This window comes from Delphinus delphis, chromosome 1 (assembly GCF_949987515.2).
Source record: "Delphinus delphis chromosome 1, mDelDel1.2, whole genome shotgun sequence".
NCBI classification, from domain to species: domain Eukaryota; kingdom Metazoa; phylum Chordata; class Mammalia; order Artiodactyla; family Delphinidae; genus Delphinus; species Delphinus delphis.
The window spans coordinates 122,892,347-122,911,051 of record NC_082683.1 but is presented as its reverse complement, the minus strand read 5'-3'; the positions used below and the strand labels follow the sequence as shown (position 1 = coordinate 122,911,051).

The 18,705-nt window shown below is 46.9% G+C and overlaps 1 protein-coding gene across 3 annotated transcripts in view; it reads left to right on the top strand.

Annotated features, from left to right (window-relative positions):
• Positions 1-14,927, top strand: part of ILDR2 (immunoglobulin like domain containing receptor 2) — a 56,308-nt gene extending 41,381 nt beyond the window's left edge. For all 3 annotated transcript variants that reach the window (XM_060033459.1, XM_060033460.1, XM_060033458.1), the window contains 4 exons: positions 6,099-6,212; positions 10,560-10,776; positions 11,907-12,579; positions 13,857-14,927. In XM_060033459.1, the coding sequence (XP_059889442.1) occupies positions 6,099-6,212; positions 10,560-10,776; positions 11,907-12,579; positions 13,857-13,892 (1,040 nt within the window). In that variant the 3' untranslated portion in view covers positions 13,893-14,927. The remainder of the gene's footprint in view (positions 1-6,098; positions 6,213-10,559; positions 10,777-11,906; positions 12,580-13,856) is intronic.
• The last annotated feature ends 3,778 nt before the right edge of the window (positions 14,928-18,705 follow it).

The following is an 18,705-nucleotide window of genomic DNA, read 5'->3' as shown; positions in this document are numbered from 1 at the left end:
TCCCCTTCCAGCAGACTTCTCCATGTCATTTTATTGGCAAGAATTGTGTCCTGTCTCCATTCCTAAACCAGATTGGCTTGGACCAACCAAGACTCATCTCTTAGGCCACAATACCTATTCACCTTGGAAATGAACAAAGTCAGGATTCTGTCAGCAGGGGAAAAGGGGAGAATGCACAACCAGCGCCGGCCAAGCTAGTCTGGCTCATGTTATCATTTTCTGGCTCGTCGAGTCAGGAGTGAGTTCTTCATGATCCTCACTGGGCACATTTCTGTACTCATGGTACCGTGGCCAGAATTACTGATGGCATTTGGCTATTTCTCCTTTAAGAAAAGTGGCTTAAGCCACGGTTCCATATAGATTGTCCTTTAAAGAATGTCACAAGTGTTAAGAGATGCTGATTTATAAAGATGTAAATTTAGCCTATTTTTTATTTTTATGCTACTTCAATTTTAGGGTAATCATCTAGCAACAGTAATTTTTCAGATTACATTTGTACACAATACTCTTTTGAACACTCCGTGTAGTTGAAAAGACATCTTTGATGAGCTACCTATAGTATAGCCAGTTAGTTACCGAATGGGCAAGAGGTAAGAGGCACCCTGATTCCTTCTCCCATTCTTCATAGCGGCTACCTGCTATGTGTGTTTGTTACCTGTGTTACAAAAAAAGATGACTGTCTCCTCCTGTCCTGCTCTGGGGCCATCCCCTTCAGCTTTGTCAAGGTTCTCTCTTTGCTGAATCTCCATACCCCACCCCATTCCCACCTCACGTCTTTAGCCTTTCCTTCCTATCAGCGTTCAGAACACACTCGGATCTCTCCTTTCCTTCCTATCAGCGTTCAGAACACACTCGGATCTCTCCCATTAAAATACAACAATTTGCAAAAACCCTATAGTCCTCTGATGCTACTTCCCTATCCACGTTATCCTCTTCACAGCCAAGCTCCTTGATAGAGTTTTGAATCTTTAATGTCTCCATTTCCTCTCCTCAACTAACTTCTGTCTTGCTATTGCTTTCACCACTCTAAAGACCAGCGCTTGCCAAGATCGCCTTATTGCTAACTCGAATGGATGCTTCTCAAAGCTTGCCCCCTTGACTTCTCAAAAGCACTTACCACCCCTGACAACGCACTCATATTTCTTTGCCCTCCTCAACACTGTACTTTGGAGTTTTTCCTACCGTTTTCACTATATGCTGGCTGTTCTTTCTCTGCACATCCCCCAGATGCTGGTGCTCCTGTTTGTGCAAGGTCCTCTCCCTGGGGAATCGTATCTAGTCCATGGCGTCAGTCATCATCTATATGCTGATGACTGCCAGTCTTTATCTCCATCCTCTCTCCTGTTCCTCAGTCCCATATATCCACCTGCCTTCTGAACATACCCACCTTAATGTACTACAGGCATTTCCAGCTCAACATCTATCTAGGAAATGGAATTAATCTGCTGTTTCTCAACCTCAAACCAACTCCTACGTTTCTTATTTTCGGTGGATGGCACCGTTATCTACTTAGTAGCCCAAACCAGAAGCAGGGGCTTGATCCTTATCTCTTCCTCTCCCTCACTTCTCTCATCCAACTGGTCACCAAGTCCTTCAGATTGGACCTCAAAATAACCTTGAATTGGTCCATCTCTACTCAACTATCCTAGTCATTGCCACCATCATCTCCCACCTTGATTAATGCAATTATCTTTTCCCTTGCTTGAATCCATTTTATTTTCACATCTACCTGGTCTCCACTCATCCTTCTTGCAAAAGAATTGAATAGGCAAGTAGGGTTCTGAAATGTCATTTTTCAAACTAATAAGGATGTGTGTCTATATATATGCCTACTGTATGTATACAGAGAATATGCAAATTTTAAGCATCACTTCTCCCACAACTGAGCTGCTGTCACCCTGGGGGTGGAATCTGGCAGCTGTTCCATTATCCATAAACAGCCTTCCTTAGCTTATTAAGATAGGACGGGAAGAACAAGGCTATATCCATGGATATCTGCCTTACAGACTTCTTTTGCAAGTTTTACAAATCGGATTTGGCTTTAAAGGGGAAATTAGCTGAAAAATAGTTGAGCCTTAATTGGGTCAGAAGTATCAACTCAAATCTTTTAACAATAAGAATTTTTGACATTATAGCTTGGCATCAAAATGAATATCCCAATAGTCCCTCTCCAGTAAAAATCAAAGTTGGCAAGGCTAATAAATTAGAGGAGCTGAAGTATGAAAATCCACACCAACCAAAGGACTTGGACCAGACTGAACTTCAAAAGAGAAATAAATCACCCATCGACCCTAAACTGAAATATCACCAGGAAAAAAGTCATTTTCCAAAAAATGCTGGTCTTTGGCCAATAATGTAGTACATTTCTTATTAAAATATCACCACACATCAGAGAGTTCTCTGATCTTCAGACAAATTACAGATAAAAATCGGCTTGACACCATTCTATTTGTTTTCAAATCAAGAAAACTTTAATGAATGCGTACAAATCTCTCAAGGAGTTTATGGTCCAGCAGAGTGGTTTCTGGGGGCTTGTGAATGGAAATCAACTGAGTGACAAATAGAAAGGAGCCTATGATAAGACTGTTCTCTGATGCCAGCTCAGAGAAGGAAAAGTCTCATCTGCTTGGAGGGATCAAGAAGGGTTTTCTGTGCTCCTGAGCATATACGTGACACAGAGCCAGGTTCTACCACGATGAGAGAATTAGTTATAGCGTGCCACCCATCGAATATACAGCTTTCAATTAAAAGAGGAAAACCAACGCCTCTTAAAGGGAGAAGTGCCTAGCTTTTTTAGCTACTGAAACCAAACGGATGATGCCTCTAAAGTACTCTGCCTCTGTCCTTTTTGACAAAGTAGAGGGATTAAGATTTCTGAACTCATGAGCTGGTGTGACTTAGCAATCAAAGCTGAAAGGATCTAGTACAGTGGTGTCTCTTTACAATGCCAGTACTGAAAGGCGAAGCTGCCATTGTCATTTGAGGCTGTGAAGAGTTACTGTAACTTTGCAGGGGCATGATAACGTATGCATACATGATCAAATCTGTCTCGTAATGAGGAGTGCAATTTGTTATAATGACACAGAAAGCAATCTAAGCGCCGGTCCAAGTTGCAGTTAAGGGAGCAGTTTCCAGCTGTTGCTCAGGATGGCAGCCATCTCTCATTGCCAGGGGACAGTTGGTACATTGTTTCCTATAGCAATACTCTTCCCCCCTTTATCTCAGTATTACTGAATGTTTGCCATACAGTGCTTCACATATTAAGAACACCTAGATAAAGCCACAGCTGCAGGTAGAGTAGACCCTTCCCTAATGCCTATAAACATGCTCATTTTCTTTACTAAAAAATAATCATCAACAAAACAACAAAACTTACCTAAACCTTGCTGCTCCCTCAAGCTACCATTCAAGCCTTCCCCTTCCTGGTGAAAATTCTCCAACAAACCCATCACATGGCCTTTTCTGCCTTACTTGTAATTCTCTGTAATATAGTTTTTATTCCTGATTTTCATTCATTCATTCATTCATACAAACACATGTGTTTTGAGTGTCTGCAATGTGTCAGGTTCTATGCTAGGTGCTCAGGATGCAGAGATAAACAGAGAGAATTTGTCCTTGACCTCAGGAAGTTTACAATCTAGACAGGGAAACTACTGAAAATACTGTTTCTAAAGAAAGCATTAACCCTACCCCCAGCCCCAGGCTGGCACCAAGTCAGCTCAAGCAAACATTTAAGTGCATACTGTGTATAGATCACCATCCTGGGCTTTACGCTGAGCTAGAATGATAAGCAGTCTTTTCCCTCAAGAATCTTTGGGAAGATTAGACATTTATACAAATCATTTGAAACCAATGAGAATATATTAAGGGCCATGATGAAAGTTCAAAGTAAATGATTTGTAAGTTAGGAGTGGGATAGAGAGAGAAGGGAGAGAACTTTTCTAGCTAGAGAAAAAGAAAGCCTTTTGGATGAGGTGTCATCTGAGCTGCCCCTAATAATTACAGAGAACTCAAAGTGCGCCACTGATTTGGTCTTGGTTGTCTCCTTTCTTTTTTCTTTTTCTTTTTGGTTTATATATTTGTCTTTCCCCTATGAGATTATTTAAAAGGTGAAAAGTATTAGCTGTATCTTACAGACATGAAAACTGAGTCCTGGATAGGTCACCACTTATTTGAGGTCCCTCAGTAAATCCAGCGGCATGCCTACAAGATGCCCAGTTCCCCATTTCCCAGCCCTGTGTTTCATCCATCAGACATAACTGCCTCAGAACAGACATAGCAGTTCCGTGGGATAATTGCATTTTAAGTGAACTGTCTGTACTATGTAAACACCTCTGCAGAGATGGAAGAGTGTGTAGCTTGATAAATAAAATCATTTCTGCTAATAATTGCTTCTGCATACGGATCATGGATCTAACCTCCGGGAGAAGGTGTACTAAAAAGCGTGTGCTGAGATTCATTCATTTTTTTTTAAGTAATTCCACAATTGGAGCTGAATGTGGACTGCCCATCCTGTTCTCATATAGAAAACCAGTGCACCTGCAAATGGATGTGTGGGCGTCTTCCCAATCTTCAATGCCAGGGCTGTGATTAGAGTCTGTGGAAGATATTTTAATCTTCCACGTACATGCTTGTGTGGGGGGCTCTGTCCACAGCCGGGGTAACATGACCAGAGTACAGAAAGCAGGATTTTCTCCAGAGGTGCATGCAGTCGTATGGTTTCTTTATGGTATTTGCCCTACTCTGGGAACAGAGAATATTGGAGGCGGGTCATTTGCTTCCATCCCACTGTACAGTCCTGATGGGCTGTCAGGTAGGATCGTGCCTCAGATGACACTGCCTATGGCACACCTAAGAGCATTTTCTACTCTGGGCTCTTCCTTTTTGTCTTCCTCTCCTATCTCTCCATACTGTCTCTGCTCCTAGACTCCAGAGAGGCAAGATGCCCAGTATGGTTGGGCTTCAGTCAGACTACATGGTTCCGGTCCCAGAACTACCACTTATTCCTGAGCAAGTTATAAAACCTCTCTGAACCAAAGTGTCCTCAACCATGAAATGTGGCTACTAACAGTTAACTTCCTTACGTAGTTGTGAGGAATCAATGTCCACGTAGAGCATTTAGCACAGGACCTAGCACATTTCAGTGCCCAGTTAAGTGTTGTCTATTACCCTTATTGTTCTGTCCCCATCCCACTCCTTTCACTCTTTCTTGTTTTCTCTTTCTCTTATCTGTGAAGATTGGACCTGCCCGTGTCTGATCACCCTTGGGGCTGGTATTGGACTCGACTGATAAGTGACATTGGGGCTTCAACAGCCTTTGCCCCTGACAATATGAGTGATGGGAATGTAGGAGATGGTATTATCTCTCATGCTTTGGTTTTGTTTTTTATTAAGCCCTGAAAAGAACACCTGCCTGTAACCACATAGCAGCAGGTTGAATTAATCATGTCAAAAATATGGTAATCCCTTTCCTAAGAGGAAAATGCTAAAGAAATAATAATGGAACCATAATAGTAATCCATGTATTTTGCATTTTATTTTGTACTAATATGTATAAAGCCTACAATCTAATATTAGCTCTTATGCATCACCTAGTTATGGAATTTTTGCACAATCTCCCAAGCAACTAGAGGCTTTTAGGCCACCTGTGTCAAGGTCCCTGACGTTTGGGTATCTGTTTTAAAGCTACATGTGCTTCCACCAGGTGAAGGTATGAACCTCAGACTGTAGAGTGATCTGCGGCCCTAGTCTAGAGAGTGGTCTTTTTGTAGTGTGAGTGTACTCCCCCAAACTTTGAGAAGATGAGCTTTAAGTAGAGCTATAAGAGGTCAGGAGGTAGGAAGCAGAGGTTAACAAATGACTAAAAATATACTGTAATAGAATTTTGTTGTTGACCTGCCGATCCTCCATTCTAATGGAACCATCTGATAAAGGGGATCTGAAGTATGGTTCCATATATACAACTACAGGTTACGATTTCTGGGTGATTTCAAAAAGAGTTGTTATTAGTGGGACCCATGTTTTCTACTTGGTAAAATAAATGGAAGCTGTCTTCTCCTGATTTTTTTCACCTCACCTTCTTGTCTGTTTCTCAACAGTTCGCAAAGGTTACCGGATCCAAGCTGACAAAGAGAGAGACTCCATGAAGGTCCTATACTATGTCGAGAAGGAGCTGGCTCAGTTTGATCCAGCCAGAAGGATGAGAGGCAGATGTGAGCATCTGTTAGTTTTACGTGATCTGTGCATCGTGCTAAAGGGGATTTGGGGGTGACCATACGTGGGCAGGCCTGAGCTTTCAGGGTCAGAACTAGTAGGGGTGCTGGTGATACCACCCTAAAGAAAGTAGCTTTGAGTACATAGAGGAAAGAAAAAAGGGATTCTGGTATGAAAAATAGAGCAATCACAGGGAACTTTATTCAGTATCCTGTAATAAACCATAATAGAATTTAAAAAAAAAGAAGAGCAATCATATACCATCTTGGTTCCTATCGTGTCTCTCCATGGGGCAGTCAGTACTGCTGGGGCCGTGCAATCCTGGGGTTGGAAATATTTTATTAAAACAGCCTTTCCCTACTACTCCCTTTAAAATATATTCAAAATAATGACCTAGGATGTAGAAGCTTGAGTATCAGTTTTTTCCAACATGAAAGGCCCTAGCATTGAACGACAGTCCAGCTGCCCGACTTGCCGTTATCAGTGAAAGTGAAAGAGCAAGTCTGCCAAAGAAATGCAGTTAAGTCAGAAAGAGAAAGACAAATACTGTATGCTAACACATACATATGGAATTTAAGAAAAAAAAAGGTCATGAAGAACCTAGGGATAAGACAGGAATAAAGACACAGACCTACTAGAGAATGGACTTGAGGATATGGAGAGGGGGAAGGGTGAGCTGTGACAAAGCGAGAGAGAGACATGGACATATATACACTACCAAACGTAAGGTAGATAGCTAGTGGGAAGCAGCCGCATAGCACAGGGAGATCAGCTCGGTGCTTTGTGACCACCTAGAGGGGTGGGATAGGGAGGGTGGGAGGGAGGGAGACACAAGAGGGAAGAGATATGGGGACATAAGTATATGTATAGCTGATTCACTTTGTTATAAAGCAGAAACTAACACACCATTGTAAAGCAATTATACTCCAATAAAGATGAAAAAAAGAAAGAAAGAAAGAAAGAAATCTCGTAAAAAAGAGGCCTACATTCCTTTGAGATGCCCAGCAGCAGAGGCTGAGGGGCCAGCAAAGAGGCTGCCCCTCTTGTCCAAAGAACGTTTTAATTACTGAGTCTGTAGGTGTCAGGGCCCCAACCCTTAACTCACCCACAGCCCTGGGAGACTTTGCAGCTGACACAGCTGATTCTTGATTTGGATTCCAAATTACCATCTGTCATGAGAGGCATCACAGGGCAGGTCTGACACGGACAGGCTAATGATCAGAGGGTGCTGGCAGGCCTGGGAGTGAGGTCACTACGTTTCTCTCTTTGAACCCTCCTCGCCTTGGAATCCACGAGAGACTTGATGGCATTGTTGGGGAAACAGTCCCAGACTAGAGGAGCTTTATTCAGATTAAAGACAACATATTCCTCCCAGTTTGCAATTCTAATTTCATCCTGTCTGAGTTGCATCCATTGCTGCCTCCACCCACCACACTGGTTATAAAAAGACCATCTCCAGATTGGAATGTCAGGAATGCAGATGTCACTGCACTTTGACAAGCTAGTTGTAACAGTGTTGTCATGGATCTCTGTAAGGGGACAGAGACAGAGATAGTCAGAGATCAAGGAGAAAGGGCCCATGGAGGAAATCTGTGAATCTCACACACACAGAGAAAAAGTGAAAAACGGAGGTTGAAAATAAAGGGTGGATCCCAGTTTAGGTGATGTCTTCTGTCTGCCTGGATTAAAGTGGTCTCCAAGGGCTGGCTGGCCATAAGGTAATGACCAAGGAATCTTAGAGTCCAAGGGATGGCCTGGGTTGACAGATGAGGAAACAGAAGCCGAGAGGGTTGAAGTGATAGAATCAGGACTAGAACCCAGCTCTTCTGATTCCCGTCCTGTGCCCTTTTGTTAAACTAGACACTTTGGAGCCAACTGTGGAATGTGCCATAGCTGCAGCGGCAGTTTCTAGTCAAAGACCACAGACTTCTAACTCATAGGACTTTAGGATGTTGGAGCCGGAAGAGACTGAGGCTGTCGAATCTACCTCCCTCATTTTACGGAAGAGGCAAGGGAGGCAGGGGGGAAAGTAACCAGTGCCAGAGCTCAGTGTCGGGGCCAGAACTGGAGCCCAGCACTCCTGAACCTGCAGGTTGACGTTACCATAACTGCAGAGAGATGAAGTAGGAATCTAGTTCTCTTTAGTTTGAGAGGTTCTGTTCCTGAAGAGCAAAGTAAACCCTGGGGTGGATCACGGACATAGGACACTCTTGAAGATCTCATCGTAAAATGAGTCTCATAGTTTCAGGTGCGGCAAGGGAGTAATAGATTCTGTAAGAAATAGGAGTTTCAGGGTCAGGCCCATGAATTTCCCAGCCAGGGTGATCCTCATTCGCCTGCCCCTTGTAAATAGGGGGTTGCTCTTAGGATATTTCAGTCTGGAATCAGCAAACTACGTCTCCCAGGGCACATATGTTCCACCTCCTGTTTTTGCAAGTAAATTTTCTTGGAACACAGCCATGCCAATCCACTTCTGTATTACTTATGACTCCTTTCATGTTGCAATGGCAGAGTTGAATAGTTGTGACAGTATGGCTTGCAAAGCCTACAATATTTACTATCTGGCCCTTTACAGAAAAAGTTTGCCTATCCTGCTCTAGAGTTCCATTATTAGGTGTCTGTGAAGTGGGGTATGTTGATGTTCATGTTCACTGTGGCCGAAATTTTAGAGCAGCATACAGCCTGGACTGTCCGTCATATGAATGGTGAAACAGAGCTAGCCCTGAGTATCTGGAGAAGTGAAAACTGTCCATTATTCCCTGAAGTTTAAGGAAAGGTCTGAAAAAATAATGTCATTTTTCAAGAAGCACACTCGGTGCATTTTAAAGCTCTCTTCTGTATGGTTCCCGGGAGATTGGAGTTCGCTGGGATCATGAGAAAAGAAAGGTTCTAGATTTGATTAATCACTAGGATCTGAGTTGTTTTCCTTTAAAATAGGCACGGACTAGTCCATTCTCCTTACGGGGCAGAAAAGGCTTATAATTAGATTATAATTCAAAACCAGCTGATCACATGACCAAACTGAGCGGCATTCCTGGTCAGCCTTGTGTCCTGGTAAAACAGGACAAGGAGGCTGTGTTTATGCTGTGGGGGGAGACCCTCCCTTCCCTTCATGGGTGGGAACCAGCAAAAATTCTCTGCTCCTCTAAGGACCATTGGGGATATAGGGAGGAGACGAGGTAGAGGGGAAACTGAGACACACATCTGTGCTTCCCACATCTGATCTCGGTTTACCTGTTGCTCAGCAGCCGGGCCCTACACCTTATAAATGTTGATTTTGATAACAGTTTGAAGTTCAAAGAATTTTTGGAAAACAAATGGATTCAGTTACATTACAAATAGATTCGCTAGATTTATTTTTTAAGTAATGTGAAATTCAACCCATTTCAAAGTTTCATAAATAAATTGTTTCTTTGTTCTTTTGTTTTCTTTCCAGACCGTGACTCTGGTCCTTATTCACAAGTGCTTTTGTGAAAAGCTACTTAGGCCACCCTAGGAAATGAGCAGGCTGTGACCATCCCCTCCCTCTTTACATTTTTGGGCTAGGACCAGAGTATAGCGGAGGCCCAGAAGCCTTAAGTGCAGCCCAACCTTCCCCTTTTCTTCCCGCACCTCCAAACAGCTGTCCTGGCCACCCATGGCCCCATACTCTTTGGGGAGTGGAAGAGGTCTACTCAGGCCCTGGAAATGGACTTGGTATTGTTTGGGGAAGATAGTCCAGGTTCCTGGATGAACATCCAGAGGGGGGGGGGGATGGCCACTAGGTGTGTACACCCCCTTGGCCCTGTGGACTCCTCGCTCTGTGGGGAGGGGCACAACTGCAGGAAGCTGGAATGGGGTGCCTCTAAAGCGGAGCTGTAGCACTGACTCTGAAGGCCCCACCCTGGGACTCAGCCAACAGTAGGGAAGATCCTGTGGTCTGTGGCTTCTCTCTCTTTTTGCCCCTTTTGCCTCATGCCTGGGATCATCATGGCTCATCACTGAATTAAACAACAAGAAGAAAAATATTTGAGCAAGGATGCTGATGTACTAGGAGGAGACCAGCTGTAGAGAGCCCAAGTTCTGGGAAGCCTGCCTTAGGTGGAACAATAACAATTGTTTTCCTATTCCAAGAACAGAGCATGTAGGAAGCCTCCCTCTCTGTAGGCAAGTGGGCTTCCAGCTGGAGCCAGTTCCTGCTGAGCTAAGAATACAAATACCACTAGCTCAGGTCTACAACCCACCCTGGACAGGATTGAGGCCCTCGGGTGGGAGTTTCCCAAAGCCTCTAGTCTCAGCCGTTAACCGAGTTCCCATTCTGTTCTATGGGTAGGAAGCTCTGTCATGCCTGGTTTTTGTCCCTGCAGATAACAACACCATCTCGGAACTCAGCTCCCTGCATGAGGAAGACAGCAGTTTCCGCCAGTCTTACCATCAGATGCGAAGCAAACAGTTCCCTGTGTCTGGGGACTTGGAAAGCAATCCTGACTACTGGTCAGGTGTCATGCGAGGCAGCAGCGGGCCAAGCCGGGGGCCCTCGGCCATGGAGTATAACAAAGAGGATCTGGAGAGCTTCAGGCACAGGTGAAGGTGGCTGTGGCCGGGCAGCGCTGGTGCTGGGTGTGAGGGGGCAGGAGCTGGGAGGCAGGGTGCACGTGAGGCTGCTGTGATCCAGCAGCATCTCTGTCTGCCCTTCTAGGTTATTCTGCCACGTCTCTCTGTGGGCTGTTGAACATCCCTTTCCCACATTTATTAAGCAAGGGAACACTTGGGACACCATGAGCAGAAGTAATCACTCAAGGCTCCTTGAAGAGGGTACTCTAGACCCCTTAATGAACCTTGTTAACATTTCTCTGCTCTTCTCACGTTTTATCCTATAACCTCTAAAAAACCCCACCCATCACCTCCATCATTTTTGATCATTTGTTTTGTGAAAGGTCAAGTGCCAAACGTGTTATACTGTTGCATTTGAGTCTCCTAATTCTAAAAGGGAGGTACTATTAATGTCCCCATTTTAAGTTGGGGAAACTGAAACTTACAAATGCTAAGGAACTTACCCTGGGTCACATGGCCAATGAATGTGGGGCGGCCAAGTTGTCTGTCCAGTTTTGTGTAGCCAGTGCCCACCGGACAGCACCTTCCCCACTCACCTAACCTGTATCTGGAGGGGCAGTAGACACTATTGCTTTTCTCTCAAAGTACCAACTGCAGGCTCCCTCTTGCCTGCCACCCCAAGAGGTAACTTGGCCTCGGCTCTGAGGAAGGGAAAGGCCTCTGTTTGTCACCAAATATCACAGGGACTCCGTGGGCCACTGCTGTGTGTACTGCAGGCCCACATCACCCACGCTGGCTTTGAGGGTGTGAGGAGTGAGTCAGGAGGCTGTCAACTAGAGGTCACATCGTAATGGCCAAAAGAAGGCCCAACGTGTGTTTCAGCACCGTGTAGATCACGAAGTATTTTTATCCACACAACCCCATCTTGATCCTTAACACTAACACTCGAGATGGGCATGGCCGCCTTGAGCTTGTTGTTTGTTGATTCTGAGGCGTGAGAGACGCCCGAGGTGATTCATCCAGCCAGGAGCGGAGCCGTGGTTCGAACCTCGGTCTCCTGACAGAGGCCCCAGACACGACAGGGGCCCTTAGGTCCCCGCTCAAGCTCCCTGCCTCGCGCACGGCTTACCTGGACTGACCAGCGCCTCCTCTGCCAGCAGCCAGCAGCGCTCCAAATCCGAGATGCTGTCGCGGAAGAACTTCGCCACCGGGGTACCGGCCGTCTCCATGGACGAGCTGGCGGCCTTCGCTGACTCCTACGGCCCGCGGTCCCGCAGGGCGGACGGCAACAACCACGAGGCCCGGGGCGGGAGCCGCTTCGAGCGCTCAGAGGCGCGGGCGCACGGGGGCTTCTACCAGGACGGCTCGCTGGAAGAGTACTACGGACAGCGGAGCCGCAGCCGGGAGCCCCTGACCGACGCGGACCGCGGCTGGTCCTACAGCCCCCCGCGCCGGCGGCCGCCCGACGACGCACACCTGCCCCGTCTGGTGAGCCGCACGCCGGGCGCCGTGCCCAAGTACGACCACTCGTTCCGGGGCGCCGGGGTGGAGCGGCAGGCGCTGCCTGAGGGCGCCAGCCGCGGCGGCAGCCTCGAGACGCCGTCCAAGCTGAGCGCGCAGCTCGGCCCGCGCAGCGCCTCCTACTACGCCTGGTCGCCGCCGTCCACCTACAAGGAGGGAACGCCGCAGGGCGAAGAGGAGGACGCGCCCGACGACGCGCTGCCTCCCTACAGCGAGCGCGAGCTCAGCCGGGGCCCGTCCTACCGCGGCCGTGACCTGCCCTACCACAGCAACTCGGAGAAGAGGAGGAAGAAGGAACCCGCCAAGAAGACGGTGAGGCCCGGGCAGCCTCCACGGGGTCTGGGCGGGGAGCCAGCGTGCACTATCGCTGTCCAGGAGCCGCGGGGCTGGGGAGGAGGGAGAGCTGAGAAGGAGGGCCCTGCCCCAGACGCCGAGTGGGGCCCAGGTGGAGGGAGCGGGGCCTCCTGCTTGGGGAACGCAGGTGTCAGGCTGGTTTGTCCCGCGCTTCCCTTTATCCAGGACCAGGTGAAGTAAGTGAGTGTTGGCCCCTGGAGCATTGAAAAAAGGCAGAAGTAGCAGGTGCGTAGGTGTAGAGTATTCGAGAGCATTAATGACGAGCTTTAAGAAGCATTTAACATCAGGGTTTCGAGGGCTCATTACTACCACAGGCCTTTAGGTGGGCTTCTGAGGTCTGCGTGCAGACGATCTATGCTCTATGCATGCTTATGTGTGCCTTCCTCTCCATCCCTTATCCCTTTTAGGGTGAGGGTTTGTAACTTGCATCAAATGCCCCAAAGAGTCCACATTCCCGAGGTTAGTAGCCATCGGTGTTCATGAAGGACAGCTCACTTTTTTTTCCTTTGATGTTTTCTTGAGTGTAAACTGTCCTATGCCCAGTATATGTGAAAGAAGTCTTTCAGTCCCTGCCCAGCTAATTGTCTCTTCTGTAAGTGGCCTTATTTAGACTTTGTTTTCTTTCTAAACGCCAAGAGCAGCTCGTTCCATCCCTCAGCCCCCAAATGTGACCTCAGAGGTTGTTGGGGGACAATCACAGATGTGGGTTCCCAAGGTGCCTTTGTACTCCAGAGGCCACTCTCCAAGCCTGGATGCTTCTGCCCCCTCCTCAGTTACCCCGCCTCTCCCGCCATTTTGTTTTTCATGATTCCAAGCTGCACATTTTCTTTAGTGTGTAGTATGGGGAGAGAACATGAACAGAAAAAGGTTCTGGCATGATTATTAACCCCTCCAAAACAAAAACTGTGATGACCAAAGTACTGTGAGTAGGGAAGGAACTTTCAGGTGATATCAGGTTTATGGTACACCACCTGCACTACCTGTTGTGGAACAGTAAACATTGCAGTTATCCTTAAAGGGGTGAGAAGTTACTCTGTGGCCGTGGGACTAAGTTTCATGAGATGTATGTTGGCTTCAGCACCAGTTAAGGCTTAGGGACAGTAGTCACAAGCCTAATGAAATGCCCTAAAAGTCAGGGTGTGCCAGGCTCTGAACAGGTGTGGACTCTGCCCAGGGAACCATCTGTTGTGTTGGGTTGGGTTTCTTTAATCAGGTTCTTCCTGCTCTTCCCCCAGAGTGACTTTCCAACCAGGATGTCCCTTGTGGTCTGATGTTTGTTTTCAAGACGACTCTCTGGATGACTAGAAATCAGAAGCAGAATACGGGAACAAGACACAAATCCAAGAAGCAGCAGGCCCGGGACCTTCTCTGGCCACCACCTTGGAAGATTTGCTGATCTTTGCTTTAGCAAGGGATGGGGGGCAGCCTTTCAGGAAGGCTGATTGCAAACCTCAGTGCCCATCTAACTAGTCTGAGAAACTTATCAAGAAAACAACTACGTGTGAGCACATTCCCACACATGGAGTTTCTCACCCACAGAGTTCATCCTGCCCAGTCTCCTTCCTTAGCCAAACCAGGATTCCTTTTCCAATTCTAAAAGGGAGTTAGCTCTTGACTGCTAACTTCCAGATAATGCCTATGCCTACAGTCTTCTTTTCTATACCTCCTGTGCTGTGCTTAGAGACAGAATTGATTACTACTATTAGAAGGAATTCACTGACAGCAGAAGATAGCTTCAGACAAAATATACCTTTTAGCCCCATTACCTCCCAGTCACTAGTCAATGACTGTTGTTACACTGAAATCAGGCCCGTGGTGAGCTCAGTGACAGTGACCTGTGGGACAATCACAGAAATGGCTTCAGTGTACTGTTCAAATGACAGTTCTTGAGTGGCTGGAACAAAGCAAGAGCTGTCGAAGTGGTATTTCTTCTTCCATCCTGAGAACATAAACTGCGTTTTCTCTTTTGGCACAGCAACGTCTGAGTCTTGGACATCAAGGGCTCTGCCTGTCCTCCCCTCTCCTGGACTCTTCACAGGTTTTGGTGCCACACACAGAGCCCTGCCTCCCTCTGCACTCTGATTAGGTTGTCATCAGGTGCCTTTTGATAAATGATTAAAATATACACATGAGGGCTTCCCTGGTGGCACAGTGGTTGAGAGTCCGCCTGCTGATGCAGGGGACACGGGTTTGTGCCCCTGTCCGGGAAGATCCCACATGCCGCGGAGCGGCTGGGCCCGTGAGCCGTGGCCGCTGAGCCTGCGCGTCCGGAGCCTGTGCTCCACAACGGAAGGGGCCACAACAGTGAGAGGCCTGCGTACCACCAAAAAAATAATAAAAAATAAAAAAATAAAGTATACACATGAAAGAGAAGAGGGAGAAAAAGAGGAGAAGATAGTAATGCAAAATAGAGAAGAATGAGAAGGAATCTAAGAAGAAAAGAATATGTTGTCTCCTTATAATTTGAATATGGGCCATTTCCCCCACAGACTCCCCTGGATCTTCTGTGTGTTTTATACTTTGTTTACCATGAGTTGTTCCTGCCATCCCAGCTTCGTCATTCCAGGACACCTGAGTGTGGGACAGGCATCCCTGGGCCTCACCAGGCTGCCACTCTAGATGCTCTTGGGAGATGAGAGAGATTATCCTTCCTTTCTCAGGAAGGAACACTTCCTACTCCCACCCTTGCCTAAATGATAGATTTTGCCTAAATCCCAAAGCTAGATCTCTCTGGATTTTGTAATTTGTACAGATTGTGAAAAATGGCCACTCTTCCCTTCTCATCAAGAGGTGCAGTCTGTTTCTCAACCCCTTGAATCTGGGACTGTCCATGTGATTTGATTTGGCCAGTGGCCCAATAACAGATGTGACACAAGCAGAGACTTGACAAGTTCTTGTGCATGGGGCTTGTCCTCTCTTGCTGCTCTTGGGAAACTTGCAGCCACCACCAGGTGAATGAGCCTGGGCTAGCGTGCCACATGATGAGAGAGAGGGGCCCAGTCACCCCCATCACCCTAACTGGCAGCCTATCAACTCTCAACTGATTGCAAACACATGAGGAAGCCCAGCCGCGACCAACAGAAGAACTGCCTACCTGAGCCCAGCCCACATTGCTGATTCCTACTCAAGGCATGAGAAGTTGGTGCACTCTTTAAATGTTCATTTCTCTTCAAGGAAAACCTGGCTTTTTCTTCTTGTCTGAATGTTTAGCCCTAAAACCCTGACTCCATCTAACCTTAGGTATCTCTCAGTCTCCACTTTCTTTGACAGACCTTCGTCAAAGCTCTTCATCCCACACTTTTATGGTGGGATACATGGTTGGGTCAAATCACTGGAGGACAATGATGCTTGGCGCTATCCCTCTGCTCCCGGCAGCGGTCCATCCTCTATCTATGGCTCCATGGACAACCTCTGAAAAAGGCTGCTTCTTCAGCATCTCCTCAGTCTCTCCAGAACTGTCTGACTGGAGCTAGGCCCTTTTCTCAGAGTACCATTCCTCTGGTGTCCATTTAATTCATGGCATTTCCAAACCAGTCCTATGTGTGCAAGGAAATAAAGAAGTGGCTAGGTGAGGGTCAGAAGGATGAGTTGTTACCATTGCCTGGGGGAGAACTGGCCCTGCCAAAGGACTTCACAGTGGCCTTGGCCTGTGTGAGCGGAACCAGAACAGTTCAGCCCAGTGCTGGCACTTCCAAGGGCTGGAAGACACAAGCCATAACCCTGGTGCTGAGTTTTAGACTTGCTGGTGTCCCTGGCCTCTGAAAGCTTTAGCTCTAGTCTGTCTTTTTGGGCCCCAATTCCGATGGAAAAGATGATTAAAACATCGTTTCTTAGTCACCAGCTTTGGATTTCAACTTGCTCAGGCAATTTTAGAGAATCTTGGGTAGCTGCGGTAGCTACTATCTCATTATACTGAGCACTGTGTCAGGCTATTCACCACCAAAGAGCCCCATAGCACCAGCCGCAGAGACCAAAAATACTGCTTTTATTAGTCAGGGGCATGTATGATTTTGGTGAACGTTGAAGGGAGCCATGGGAAAGAATTATTAAAATTGGAAACCCGCAGTCCCCAAACAACAGAACTACAGACAGACAATAAAAAATACAAAGATGATAACAGGTTACTGAAATAACCTGGGGAGATGGAACCAGGTTATCCTCTGAAGGGCTGCATAAATCACTCGGACCTCCAGGCCTCCAGTCGAGAGAGAAAACAGTCATTTCTGGGTATGTGGCCAGGAGATAAGGTTGACTGGACAAGTAAAGGCAAACTGGCCATCCTCGGCACCCCAGCTTTTCTCAACACATCCTTCTGTTTATTCTCCCCTAAATAGTCTGTCCTGCATAGGAAGTGCTTATACATGTGAGCTTCCTTCCTAGGTGTTATTGGGGGTACAAGATAAGACTTGTGTAAGACTTGGTCTCCGTCCATGGGGACCCTGCCATTGAATAGGGGGAATAAGACATGCCCAAGAAAGAACTGGGAGATTTTATGCATATAATATGAAATATTGCTATGGATAAATTACAACAAACCCAGAGAATTAAAGGTTTTTAATTTAAATGGGTATATTTTGATATTTGTGTTGTGTGTGTTTGTCCATCCATACCATTTAAAGATATGCTCAGTGATCTGAAAAGCCAATATTAAAAAGTCTGAGCTGAAAGAGGTGAGTTAGGATGGGGAGGGTTGAAAAGCAGAGGCCCCAGTGGGAAGACACTTAAGAGTGTTTGCCTGTGAGTCACAGCCGAGTCAGGGACATGTTGGATGAGGGGGCATGGATGCAGGTGGCAGGTAGATGAACTTCTCTAGGCCATGCAGAGACTTACGAGGAAGCTGGGGACATTTGTTGGACCTAGTGCTCATGGGGGAGCTCTCCAGGGGTTCAGTTCTGCAGCCATGATTGTTGCTGTCCACCTCCACTAATGCAGAGAATGTCTTGCAGAGGTGATCGGCCTCGTCTCCATTCTCTGCACCTGGCACGGGACTGTGCAAACTGGGCATGAGAAGTGGCTGCCACTCTAGCCCACAGCTCTCCACGCTGAAAAGACCTAGCCACATCTGTAAATATTTCTAAGTAGTCTGAAAGACTTCCTATAGGTTATCTGATGAGACCTTAGGCAGCCTTGGAGAGAGGCTAAGGTCACAGATAGTGTTGTAACTCACCCCCTCTTTTCTTTATAGATGGAGAAATAAGCCATCGCTGCCATTAGTGAAGTCAGAACCCTAACTGGGTCTTTTCTGTTGGATCAGTGTTTCCCCAGGTTGCCTAACCATAGGAATTACTTGATTGCTGTTGAAAATTATTGTTGGGCCCTGCCTCGGAGATTGACGGGGTGGGTCTGGGGCTAGGATTTGTACTTTTTTTTTTTTTTTTTTTTTGCGGTACGCGGGCCTCCCACTGCTGTGGCCTCTCCCGTTGCAGAGCACAGGCTCCGGATGCGCAGTCTCAGCGGCCATGGCTCACGGGCCTAGCCGCTCCGCGGCATGTGGGATCTTCCCGGACCGGGGCACGAACCCGTGACCCCTGCATCAGCAGGCGGACTCTCAACCACTGCGCCACCAGGGAAGCCCAGATTTGTACTTTTAACATGTATTTCAGGAGAGTCCTATGATCACCTGTATTTGTGAAATCTTACACTAGATCATACCTCATCATGTGCCCCAGAACACTTGGTCGTGAGGCTTCCTCAGGCTTCGAAATTTTTTCTTCAAATGTCCTGGTGAGGTCGCTCGTTCTCGCTTGGGGCTGGCAGTAGCGAACCCCCCAGCAATCTGGCTACGATGGTGGTGACTGGCTCGCCAGTGTCCAGGGGTAGGAGAACGGTGTGAGGCAGAGAGAAAGGAGGGCTAGGAACACGCCCAAGAAGGCTGTTCCAGTTGTTCCCAGTCCTAGAATAGAGATCCTGTTGTGACAATCTCAGATCTGAGAACAAGAATTACAGGTAGTTTTCTCATTCCCTTGATGTCATTCTGAGCAAAACTTAGATCATGAATAGAAAGAAAAGAGACCATTGGGGAACTGGCAAAAATAAATCACTTTTTGAAGCATTCAAATCTTCAGCCTGGCTGGTCAACACCTA